A 13,944-nucleotide genomic window follows, 5' to 3' on the forward strand; every position below is an offset into this window, starting at 1 on the left:
TCAAACCTTCTTTGGAACCTTCTTAAATCCTTAAGAGAGGTTGGATCTGGGAAACCCGGCCAATGAGTGTAGACTAGGGGTGGGACGATACGGTAACTCACGATTCAATATATCAATATATCAAGATATGTGGCCCACAATAACGATAATGGCCCGGTTTCCCAGATCAGTTAAGTAGCTCTTAACAGCGAAAGACTTCTTTCACAGGCTCCTTAAGAAGGTTTGAAAGAAGTCTTTCGCTGTTAAGAGCTACTTAACTGATCTGGGAAACCGGGCCAATATCATGATACACGATAGCTACGATATTGGATATATTGTATCAATGATATATGTGACTGAAAAAGAAAAAATACCCATAAAAAGGAAAACGTCTGTAGTTATGCTTTTATTCAATGCCAAAACTTCCTACAATGTACAAAGAAAGTGCATTTGTATATTTCCTCACTGCCTGCTAGGCTTGTAAATGTAAACTCTGAACAGCTGGACAAATTGAAGTGCATGGACAATAGTGCGGTGACAACCCGCGTAAATCCATTATCTGTGTTGTAATAAAATATCCATATTTGCCGTCAGTTTATTACGGTGGCCGACACCCGCCATTGCTGAAAATAAAAGTAACACTGCAAACAGAAACAAACGCTGCTGCAAATTTTTTTTAAAACGACGCAAATATAAAAGCCACAACAGAAGTGAATTACCGGGGACTATTTTTGCTGATGCACCGGTGTTTTTTACGTGAGAGGAGAAGAAGAAGATGAAGAGGACGTAAGTGAAAAGGAAGAAATAAGAAGAGCGAGGAATAAGAAGATTTGCAGCGGGGTTTCTTTATATTTTCAGCTTTTTTTTTTATTTGCAAAGCGTTTATTTTATTTGCAGCAGCGTTTGTTTTTATTTGCAGCATTTATTTTATTTGCAGCGTTTCTTTAATTTGCAGCGGCGTTTGTTTTTATTTGCAGTGTTTATTTTATTTGCAGCGGCGTTTGTTTTTATTTGCAGTGTTTATTTTATTTGCAGCGGCGTTTGTTTTTATTTGCAGCATTTCTTTAATTTGCAGCGGTGTTTCCTTTTATTTGCAGCATTTATTTTATTTGCAGCGGCGTTTGTTTTTATTTGCAGCATTTATTTTATTTGCAGCGGCGTTTGTGTCTGTTTGCAGCGTTACTTTTATTTTCAGCAATGACGGGTCTCGGCCACTGTAGTTTATCGATTATTTATTGCGACAGAGCGCAACAATATATTGCAATATCGATTTTTTTCCCCACCACTAGTGTAGACCTACTGATTGTTGCTTGCATCATAACAAAAGTCTCTTTTTTTCGTCCTCAGACACCCAGAAGTTCATAAAACATCCGAGGAATTCCAGGTATTCCAGGCAGTGAGAAGTATGTGAGAAATGTCCATGATGGTGCAGGTGCTAACGATTCGTGCAGGACCGGGATCTCCCTGGTCCGTCCGCCTCGTCTGGTTCTGGTTCATCATAAAGATCCAACAGCTGACTTTCCAGCCCTGAAATAGCTCGCTGAGCTCATAACATCCGAATGTTCCCGAGCCGGGATCGGCAGAGAGTTCTCTGATCCTGAGAACGGTTTAGGAACGAGCACTGGCCGTTTCTCATAATTATATTATAATTATATTATCCACTGGCCGATCAGAACCCACCAGTACTGGAGTTGTAAAAAGAATCAGGGGGGATGGTGGATTTGATCATATGGGGACAGATAATTTGTGCTGATTACAAATAATATAATATATTACAAATAATAGCAGTGACCAAAACAGCTGCAGAAATACTGCAGGAATGACATAGCAGCAGTTAAATATAGCCTTCTGTAAGCTTTAAATATCCACTGGGCTTACATCAAATACATCAAAACACAACAATAAAAAACACTTTTCTGAACTTATCAATATGACTCTGTCCTTCACAGGATAAGTAACATGGATCACTGCAAAAACTCACAATCTTAACAAGAATATTTGTCTTATTTCTAGTTAAAATGTCTCATTTTAGTAAAAAAATCTTATTACACTTAAAACAAGACTCATCACTGGAAAAAACAACAATTTTCACCTGTTTCAAGTAGATTTTCACTTGAAATAAGTAGAAAAATCTGCCAGTGGAACAAGATTTTTTTGCTTGTAAGGAGAAGATTTTTCTACTTATTTCAAGTGAAAATTGTCAAATAAGTTATTTTTCTGGTGTTATTTTTCTGGTGATGACTCTAAATGTTGAAATAGCAGTAAAACCACATTCATTGATGAAATGACATAAGGGATGGAAAGGGGGGATGGCAGTTTTACAGGGGGGATGATTTGGACTGTTTTTATTTCAGGGGGGGATGCCATCCCCCCTCATCCCCCCTCAACTCCAGTACTGGAACCGACCAGATCTGGTCCTGCATGGACTTTAACCTGAACACAAACGCATAAACAAACCCCTCTGACCAGAAATCCAGCCGTGATGGAAATAATCAGCTAAGGAAAGTTTCCCGCTGAGCTACAGGCTTTCATCTGCACCTCACATTTACTCCGTTACCATGGTAACCCTGACGGCAGAACAGGAGAACGTGTCCGTTCTGAACTGCTGATATTCATCAAATAAATCATGTAATACAGATCAGAAAACAAGCTAAATATCAGATCAGTCATTTTTTTCCAAAACTAGTTTAGTTTGATTTAATAAAGAAGTAAAACAACGTGGAAAATTGAGTTTATGTTCAACAAACCTGAGCTCATCTTTTCAGCTCAACATGCAAACTTATAATTTATTTAATTTATTTAACTGAGTGGCATTTAACTCGTCAGCATGTGTGGACGGCCCTGATGCGTTATGTTGCATTAAATGCAGCTTTTGACAGTTACAGTCGCGTGACGTGAACATAATTTCTGTACAATATATCTGGGAAATATACCAACTAAATTAAATACCTCAGACAAATATACTAAATACCTCCTTAAAATATTACTAGCAGCTTCCATTAAAACAATAACAAGGCAATGGCTGTAAAGGGGATGTTTGTCATGGAAAAGCTGCCATTTTCTCTCAGACTCAGATAAATTTGACAAGTATTGGTACAAATGGGTGTAAAAGAAGACCTTTTATTTTAACATATTATGAACATTTTCTTTCTTTCCTTTAATAATTACTACAACATGCACCTCATTATTATTATTTCTTTGTCTATTTATCAGATATCAAGGTACATTCTCTACAGGACTGTCTCAGAAAATTAGAATATTGTGATAAAGTTCTTTATTTTCTGTAATGCAATTAAAAAAACAAAAATGTCATACATTCTGGATTCATTACAAATTAACTGAAATATTGCAAGCCTTTTATTATTTTATTATTGCTGATTATGGCTTACAATTTAAGATTAAGATTCCCAGAATATTCTAATTTTTTGAGATAGGATATTTGAGTTTTCTTAAGCTGTAAACGTAGTCAGTGTCTGTACTGTAATGTGATTTATTGTAATGTTGTTTTCTTGGGACAACCTTGAAAATGAGATGTTACATCTCAAGGGGCGATCCTTTAATAACATTCTAAATTCTAAAGCTCCAGGCGTGTTCCAGAGAACAGGTAACGCTGACAGGGGAAGGTTCTGCAGCCCAACCCGGACCAGTGACGACAGCAGACTAAAGAACGCCAGGAACGCTCTTCCCCTCCCCGACTTTCTCACATCTCTGCTGGACAAACACCCGCGAGGGAAACCCTGCAGCCCTGCAGGACGTCACACCCCTTCCCCCCGGCTGATTGCAGCTACGCCGATCACGACGCTGCAACAATGGATGCTCGGAACAACGATGGGAAAAACAGACCCGGTGCAACGGGAGGACGGCACGCTCTGCTCATTGTTTTACCAAAAATCTTTCCATTGTTAAGATGGGAGGCTAAAAGAGCAAAACAAACCTCACCCTCACACCTGACCAGGCCCCGACTGGGAGTTTTTTTTACAACCGGCACGTGACCAGAGCTGCAGAAATATTGACTTAGAGCTCACATAGGACGGCCTTAAAAGGCCACGAAGACAAGACTCCAACTTTGTATGTTTTCCCCGAGAGATAAGACGACACACGTTTCTAAATCGATTCTCATATTCATTTCTAAAAATCGATTCCTATGTCTAAAGATTTTTTTTTTTTCATCATTACATTGCAACTTTTGGTATTTTTTTCTTTATGCCCAAAAAAGGAAGGTTTTGTTGGACACGATAATAACTGGTGCCATGTTTTTGCCTTTAAATATGTTTATAAGGTTTGAAAACATTAAAGTTTTCAGTTATAATTGCAAATATTGTCTATATTTCATTAATTTATATATTGTCTTGGGGTTACATTTGCATAAAATTCTAAAAACCAAATTCTCAAAAATTAAAAACCGAAATAGACCAAAAATGGAAAGAATTAAAACGGAAAGTGGGAAAAATAAAAGCGTTTGTTTGATAATTCTGCCCCACGATGTTTCTGTTCTTCAGTTCTATCAGCATTCTGGGAGCTGATTGGTCCTTACAGCATCATTAGCTGCAATACTTGCTGTTGAATCTCAATATAATACTAGTATTAATATGTTGCAGAACTACAGTCATATAATTCATGCAACAGCTCAAAAAACTGTTTTCGAATCGAATCAAATCTTGATAATCGATTCTGAATCTTAAGAATCGGAAGCGATTCTTGACGTTTGAATCGACCCCCAGCCCTGCACAGGTTCAAACCTCTCGTGTCTGGTTAAATTGTGTATGAATGAATGAGTAAATGAATGAATGAATGGCTGAGAAGGACATGTGTGGGAGGCCAGAAGAGCAAAACAAAACCTCACACTCCACCTGACCAGGCCCCAACTGGGAGACAGAGTTTTTTTGGTTTTTTACAACCGGCACGTGACCAGAGCTGCAAAAATATTGACTTAGAAGGCAAACATACACATAGGACGGCCTTAAAAGGCCACGAAGACAAGACTCCAACTTTGTATGTTTTCCCTTAGAGATAAGACGGCACAACGTTTCTTCTGCCTAATCTGCGTTTCTGCTCCGGCATCGAAGCAGCGGAGAAACTGATCTGAGCTGGTTTAAAGATCCGTGTGGGATGAGTTCAAATGTTCGTTTATATTGGTTTATTCAGAAAAAAAAGGGTATTGTGAACATTTAACAGCACAATCTAGATCAGGGCTCGGCAACCCGTGGCCGCCCTAGTGGCTCCTGGAGCTTTTTCAAAAATGTTTGACCTTTTTTTCTTCTCTTTTTCCTTTTCTCAACATTTCCACTTTTCTTGAAGTTTCGACTTTTTTTTCTTGACATTTCAACTTTTTTTTTCGCAACATTTTACTTTTTTCTCGACATTTCGACTTTTTTCTCGACATTTCGACTTTTTTCTTGACATTTTTTGCACTTTTTCTCAACATTTCGACTTTTTTCTCACCATTTTTACTTTTTTCTTGACATTTCAACTTTTTTTTCACAACATTTTACTTTTTTCTCGACATTTCGACTTTTTTCTCGACATTTCGACTTTTTTCTTGACATTTTTTGCTTTTTTCTCAACATTTCGACTTTTTTCTCGCCATTTTTACTTTTTTCTTGACATTTTTTTGCTTTTTTCTCGACATTTCAACTTTTTTCTCGAAGTGCATAATGAAAAAAAAATCTTTCTCCAGTTCTAACTAATATAGAAACATGCAGCATGTGTTGTCTTCATTCTAAGGCTGATACAAGACTTTTCATTTTTTGCGGCTCCAGACATATTTATTTTTTGTGTTTTTGGTCCAATACATTTTGGGTTGCCGTCCCCTGATCTAGCATGTAAACCTAATTTTAATCCGTCACTGAAAGGTTGGTGGCATTTTAGATATAAAACAAAGACTAATAAGCTTAGACGAAAACAGGAGAACGAGAGGAAAGCCAAGTTATGTGACATTGTGACTGGACTCAGTGATTCTGAAAGCAAAACAAACAAATATACAATAAAGGAAATGCAAATTACACCCAAGGCCAAGTCACTGCAGCGTAAAGCTGATTTAGTCCGTTGAGCACACACACACACACACACACACACACACACACACACACACACACACACACACACACACACACACACACACACACACACACACACACACACACACACACACACACACACACACACACACACACACACACACACACACACACACACACACACACACACACACACACACACACACACACACACACACAACCAAAGGTTTAGAAAGGAGGTAAAGTTCAGTGTTAATAGCTGAATTCAGATTCAAACATAACAAGATGATCCAAACTGGACTGATGGAGAGAAAACCAAAGACAGCACATGAAGCAAAGACGGAAGAGTATTAGGGGGCAGGAGAAAATTAAAAATAATATTTTAGAGGAAGATTTTTTTTTCATTATGCACTTCGAGAAAAAAGTTAGTCGAGAAAAAAGTCAAAATTTAGAGAAAAAATTCAAAATTTCGTGAATAAAGTCAAAATGTTGAGAAAAAAGTAGAAAAAAAGTCAAAATGTCGAGAGAAAAAAGTCGAAATGTCGAGAAAAAATATATTCACGAAATTTCGACTTTTTTCTCGAAATTGTATTTCAACATTAATCTCGACATTTTGACTTTTTTCTCGACATTTTGTCTTTTTTCTCGAAGTGCACAATAAAAAAAACCTTCCACTCTCAAATGTTTTTTCTCTCGCCTGGCCCTGATACTCTTCCATAAGCAACGACAAAGAAAATTAAGGAAAGTAAAAGCAAAGAAAAGCAGCGTTAATACGGTAAAGCATGGACGAATGAATATTCCTAACCTGCAAAATGATTCCTCCATATAATATCAGCGATAGTCATGGGTGGGCCACCGGCAGGGTGTGCTTTACCTTTGTCATGGTCAGTCCTTATCATATCCATTAAGGAATTCTCCAAAGAGTGCAAGCTAAAAGCGTCAAAGGGCCGATTCCGGTCCTGAAACACAGCAAAACAGGGAGAAGGTTGGGGTTTAGAGTCTTTAGAGCCACAAAACACACGACGGAGTCCTGCCGCCCAGAAAAATCTATGAAATTAACAGAGGTGGTAGTAACGAGTTACATTTACTCCGTTACATTTACTTGAGTAAGTTTTGGGAAATGTTGTACTTTTAGGAGTAGTTTTGAATCACTGTACTTTTTACTTTTACTTGAGTAGATTTGTGAAGGAGAAACTGTTCCTCTTACTCCGCTACATTAGGCTACGTTGAGCTGTTACTTTTCTTTTATCCGCGTACGCGTCAATCTCATGACATCACTGGGTGATTCTTTGGGAAAAATGTTTGTTTTTGCATGTTTTGTCACATTTACACAGACTCAAACACACAGAGTTTCTATGAGTTCATGTTTGTTCTAGTTCTGCCTGGTTAAAAAAGAAAAGTACAAAGGCTGGACATTTTGTGCTTAATTTTATCTTTTTTTTTTATTCTTTATTTTATAAGTACTTGAATTTACTGTAAGATTATTTTAATTTTCTTAAAATAATTTTCATTTATTTGTCATTATTTTCGTTGAATGTTTGTTCTGTTCTTGAATCAAAAAAAAAAAAAAATCCTAGGAGGTAGACTGTATATCTTTTTTTATTCCTGTTCTACTGTGCCTTACCCCCTAATAAAAAAATATGTATTAAAAAAAAAGATTATTTTAGTTTAAACTATTATTTATTTTTTATTAATTTTAATTTATTTTATTATTTTATTGATTTAATTTGCCTGAAGATGATTGTTTTGTACTTTTGTCTGTTTGAATGGTTGTGTTAAAAAAATTAATCAGACGTTACTCAACAGTTACTCAGTACTTGAGTAGTTTGTTCACCAAGTACTTTTTTACTTTTACTCAAGTAATTATTTGGATGACTATTTTTTACTTCTACTTGAGTCATAGTATTCTGAAGTAACAGTACTTTTACTTGAGTAAAAGTACTTTTTGGCTCCTCTACCAGATCTGGTTATTAATACCCGACGTCGTCCTTATCAGTGTCAGAGACTTTTAAATTGTGTAAAGACTAAACATCGTCAACTGTTGACCCCAAATAAACACAATGTTCTTTTCAGTCTCAACAAAATACTGGAAGCAGTTATGAAAAAGCTCTGGTGTAAAAACAACAAGCACTAACTCACTAAGCCTCGCCGCTGCGGTTCTGACGGCCGGCTGCCTTGCTCAAGGGCAGATCAGGCTCACAGTATTTGCAAAAACACAGCTTGTATTCTGGGCCAACTGGGCCAGTATAAATTAAGGACCTAGATTCCTGGGCTAAAAATAGAAAGTATGCGTAAGCCCCGGGGATGACGGTAAACACGGCGGGATGGAAATAGATATGAATCTTTTTGCAGACTGGAGGAGAGAAGGAGAGGAGGAGGAGCGGACTCGTACGTCTCCAGCCGGGCTATCTGAGGACGATTCAGGGGCTGCAGTTTGTCGACTGCATTAAACGGAAACGTCACTGCAAACTGTGACCCTGTTCATCAGTAACTTGTTCCTGCAGGGATTTGGTATCAAAACTGTCACGGCTTTTCTTTTTATCTTGATTTCCTCTCATATCTTGTTTTTGTGTCTCTCGTCTCCACATCAGGTCAAGAGAAGAGGATTCAGCGTTTTCATTCAAAGCAATACTACAACACGTTACTCGTCGTCCTATAATTAACAGCATTTATCCTTTATCTACCATTTCTGAGGTTTACACTGAAGAGAAAATTATTATACATGAATAAAAAGGTCCAACAAAAGGCCTCAAATGTTGAATATGGTTTCATAAAATGAAACTTCTAAAATGTCTTAGATATAATCAGAGGAGGATTATTGAGGATCATGCACAGACGTTTGGAGAGCTTTGCATTTTGTTTAGAGCTCAGCTCCAGCTGATACCGGTGCTCTGGAGCGTTTCCACGGCAACCTGCAGCTGGCGAAAGGCGCCGGTGGGTTTTATCTGTGTCCGCCGGTGTCGTTGGACCGGTCTGAGGTCTGAGGTTTGAGGGCTGAACAGTGCACCAAATCCAACACATTCTCATATTAATTCTTAAAAATCGATTCGTATGTCTAAAGATCGATTTGTTTTCATCATTATATTAAAACTTTTGGTATTTTTTTTGTTTATGCCCATAAAAAGAATATTTTGTTGGACACCAGAATAACTAGTGCCATGTTTTTGCCTTTAAATAGCCCAAAACGGCTTAGCTCCGCAGTATTTGCAAGACCTGATTGTGCCTTATGTTCCTGGCAAAGCTCTCCGCTCTCAGAGTGCAGGTTTACTCGTAGTTCCTAGAGTATCTAAATGTAGATTTGGAGGGCGGGCGTTCTGCTATCAGGCACCACTACTATGGAACCAACTTCCAATCTGGGTTAAGGAGGCTGACACCACCTCCACCTTTAAAACTAAACTTAAAACATTTCTGTTTAGTAAAGCCTATAGTTAATGTTTAGTAAACCTCTAGCTGGTGTTGGTAAATCTCTAGGTAGTGTAAACTCTAGTGTGTTAGTCAGTAGTCATAGTTGCAGCTATAGAACAAGACTATAATAGTTAGTCTCAAATATAGCTTCGCGGTAGATATGCTGCTATAGGCTTATGCTGCAGGGGGGCACCGACATGATCCGCTGGGCGGTGCCTCTCACCCTTCTTTTCCTCTCCTCTTCCCTTCCTCTCTTCTCCATTTTTATTTATTATAAGTATCTCATCGCCATCATTTTTGTCCATCGCTCCTGTAGTTTCTTGTGCTGGCCCCCCTTTTTCTTTTTTGTGCATGTTTGCAGGCCGGAGCTTCGGGAGCTGGCCTGTGCCCGCCCCTCTGGTCATCCCGCTGCTGCTTCCACCTGCCTCTTCCCTCCTAAAGGGGAGTTTTCCTTGCCACTGTTTGGCTTAAGGCTTTTCTCCCACTAGGGGAGTTTTTACCTGCCAGTGTTTATGTAATAATTGCTCGGGGGTTTATGTTCATGTTCTGGTCTCTGGAAAGCGTCTAGAGACAACTGTTGTATTAGACGCTATACAAGTAAAATGTAATACTAGTATTAATATGTTGCATAACTACACAGTCATATAATTCATGCAACAGCTCAAAAAACTGTTTTAATAAAACTAACCCAAATCGATATCGGAATCGGATCAAATCTTGATAATCGATTCTGAATCTTAAGAATCGGAATTGAAGCGATTCTTGACGTTTGAATGGATCCCCAGCCCTACAGACTAGGGATGTTAAAAATTAATCCATTTTCGATTAATTGCCGTTATGAAATTACCCGATTAAAATTAAGGATTACAATTAATCTATTTATTTATTTATTTATTTTTTTCGTTTAATTTCACCAGCTGGTATTACGCCCGGACCACATTTAATGCGACACAACTCGCTGCGCCGCGCACATAAAGAAGAAAGAGACGGCGGATATGTTTGGTTTTAGTAACATCTTGCTCAGGCAATGAGTCTGCAATGGCCCAGACGGGAGACACATGTAGCTCAGTGCTTAACTTTTATTTTTAATCCACCGATATGTTCCCCTAAAGCCTGAAGGTTCCGCCTTAAATCGACGCAGAGCCGCCGCCGTAGCCTACGGTGGCGGCTCTGCGTTGTTGTAACGCGGAACCATAAATCAGGCTTCACCCGGTACATACATAGGTTTCTCTAAACATCTGTCCGCGCTACAGTTTTAACTAAAAGAAAATGTGCTCCAATACAGCAGGTCTCATCATTTTATTTTGAACACTGCCAAAACTCTAACTTAAAACGTAACTAGAACTTAAAATTTGCTTGACACAAATGACACTATTATGGCTGCTGCTACTACTAATAGCCTTGAAGTGCACTTTATATTATATTCCTTGTGGTACAAAAATGTCTTTTTGTTACTTTTGTATCAAATAAATATTTGATTAAGGAATACATTAAAATGTCCTTTGTATTTTATATAAGCAAAAAAAATTATGTTTGTATCTCAGATGGGGGAAAAACGCCACTTATCAACTAATCGATGACCGATCGATAAGGTTATCAACTATCAATTAATGACATAATCGATAATTTGCATCCCTACTACAGACAGGTTAAAACCTCTCGTGGCTGGTTAAATTGTGTATGAATGAATGAGTAAATGAATGAAAGAAGGGCTGAGAAGGACATGTGTGCCAGAGGTGAGGCCGGAGCGTTTCACCTCTCCGGCCCGGGGCCGCGGCCCTGGCAGCTTTGGCCTGTGTCCGCTGATCCGGGCTGGGGCCACATTGTCTGCTCACCACGGCTTTTGTTGCCCGTTCGGCTGAGCCTTCAAAAAGCGTTATTCCCCCTATTCTGGACCCGGCAGCGCCGCACAGATAAAAATCTGCCCACTTGGTACAAACGGTAAACACTTGAAACGCTGAGCTTTCACTTTCCTCCTCCTCTTCCACCTCTCACACACGAGCAGCGGCGGAGGGCAAGGGGTCGCGGGACTCATGGATAATCGCACGCAGACTTTGCTCTTGAAAACAATCAGATAAGTTACTAGAGTGAGGAATTCAGGTTCAAGTTCATCCGTGCCGTTGACAACACGGCTCCTCTTTCCTCGTGACACACAAAAACAAGATATGAGAGGAAATCAAGATGAAAAAGAATTAAAGCTGCACGCCCTGCCCTCCACCCTTGTAACGTTCAGGCTGCAGTGGAAGCTTGTATGACTTGATGTAGATTCTTCAGAACTGGACATTTAGATGAAACCACCCACGACTCTCTATATCAAACCATTCAAAAGTTATGGCAGAAAGTAGCAACTATCAAATATGGACCAACCAGATGAAGGGGGGGTGCCCTTTTTGGCGTCTAGCATCGCCACGGTAACGCTTTTGACTGAGAAAAGTAATGTGCGTCGTTACAGGATGGAGACGCACATTTTGATGTATAACACACCTGGGTGCACGTTACAGTTCGGGCCGCATTAACCGCTGAAAGAATGGCATAAATTGCGCCAAAATTACACGATTAATTCAAAATGTCCGACTTCCTGTTCGGTTTCGGCCATGACGCCAAGAGACTTTTCTTTAAGTTGTGACATGATACAGGTGTGTAGATATTTTTGTTCATGTACGTCAAACCGTATTGTGGGGCTTGAGGCACAAAGTTTTTTAGGGGGCGCTGTTGAGCCTTTAGGCCACGCCCATTAATGCAAACCATTAAATATCACATTTATCACCAGGCCTGGCTTGGTGAAAGATTTGGTGACTTTTTGGGCACGTTTAGGGGGGGCAAAAGGCCCTCCTTTCATCAGAAGAAAGAATAAAAAAAAAAATCCTACAGATTCAATAGGGCCTTCGCACTGTAAGTGCTCGGGCCCTAATAAGTAAGTAGAAATATGAAAACATGCAGCATTGACACCCTGAAATATTGAGTTTGAATGGGGAATAAAGTCAGAGTTAACCACATCGAGTCCCTCATGTAAATCATTGGTTACGCTGTTAAAACTTCTGCTGCTTTGCGTGAACGTCAGACAGCATTTGACTGCCAGATCAGCCTGAAACCTCCTCTCCCTCCTGCTCTGATCCCAATCACAGACGACCGCATAACCACTGGCATTTACATGTTTTCAGATGGGGCAGATTCCGAGAGGCCGGTGTGACTTCTGCATCGTCGCGAGCTCGTCACCGACGCGTTAAGTTGAATTCCGCACATTCCTCGTCCCCCTGGGCCTTTGAGCCGGCGGCGGGCGAGTGCGAGCACGAGCAGGTGTCAAGAGCACACGGGACGGGACGTTCCTGCCCGGGGAACAATATCAGAGATCCGAACAATGACAGAGAGAACACTTGTCACCGGCGGGACGAGTGATGCCACGGGACGAGGGCGGCCCTAGTAGGGATGGGCGGTATGGACTAAAAAATGTATCACGAAAATTACTGGCATTTATCCCAATAACGATAAAAATGACGATAAAAAAAAAAATCAATTCAACTCCGTCTTTGTAACTATAAATCTATCACCACATTCAGTCTTTGGAGCCAAAACACTGCTCTAAAAGATACTAAATACTAATAAACTACACCAATTAAATTGAAATTTCTTTCTTTCTTTCTTTCTTTCTTTCTTTCTTTCTTTCTTTCTTTCTTGCTCATTTCCTCCCTTCCATCCTTCCTCCCTCGTGATGCCGTGGGACGAGTGCGACCCTCGTGATGCCACAGGAAGACGCCGTTGCTCTGCCAGAGACTCTACAGCCCCGGGAGACTCGGCCTGCAGTTTTGGGTGGAGTTGAGACACCAGTGGCTCCTTTGAGAGATATTGTTAGACTATTTATTTGTTGTATACATATCTGATCTTGAAGGGTGTATGCTACCAAATAGTTTAGTTTATTGGTCCTTTCAATTCCCAGTACAGGTGCAATTCGTCGGTGCCATACACAAAAACATTATTTTTGGAATACACACACACACACACACACACACACACACACACACACATATATATATATATATATATAAATATATACACACACACACACACACACACACACACAATCACTATGCAATTCTAGCTAATCACCAAGTACCAAAAGGTGCAGACTGAAGCCTAAGCTTATGACACCCTTTTCACAAAAAAATTTAGCTTTTATAACTAGTGCAATGTCATTAATAAATATCATTGCATAAAGTATTTGTATAAGCTTATAAGCTTTGTTTTTCATAACATAAATGTTCCCCTGAGTTCATATTGGCTAACTGTGCATGTTTGCAGGCCGGAGCCTTGGGAGCTGCTGCTTCCACCTGCCTGCTGTGCTGCTGACGTCCCCGACTCCCAGTCTGGCCTTCGGCAGGAGGGTCCCCCTTATGATCCAGGTCCTGCTCAAGGTTTCTTCCTCCTAAAGGGGAGTTTTTCCTTGCCACTGTTTGGCTTAAGGTTTTTCTCCCACTAGGGTAGTTTTTACCTGCCATTGTTTATGTAATAATTGCTCGGGGGTTTATGTTCTGGGTCTCTGGAAAGC

At 39.7% G+C, this 13,944-nt stretch overlaps 1 protein-coding gene across 5 annotated transcripts in view; it reads right to left on the bottom strand.

Moving 5' to 3' along the window:
• cpeb3 (cytoplasmic polyadenylation element binding protein 3) overlaps positions 1–13,944 on the bottom strand; it is an 88,978-nt gene that overhangs the window by 67,282 nt on the left and 7,752 nt on the right. For 3 of the 5 annotated variants that reach the window (XM_061745797.1, XM_061745793.1, XM_061745794.1), the window contains exon 3: positions 6,802–6,955. In XM_061745797.1, the coding sequence (XP_061601781.1) occupies positions 6,802–6,955 (154 nt within the window). The remainder of the gene's footprint in view (positions 1–6,801; positions 6,956–13,944) is intronic. The other 2 variants (XM_061745796.1, XM_061745795.1) reach the window with 1 other exon arrangement.

Source organism: Cololabis saira, chromosome 17 (assembly GCF_033807715.1).
Source record: "Cololabis saira isolate AMF1-May2022 chromosome 17, fColSai1.1, whole genome shotgun sequence".
NCBI lineage: Eukaryota > Metazoa > Chordata > Actinopteri > Beloniformes > Belonidae > Cololabis > Cololabis saira.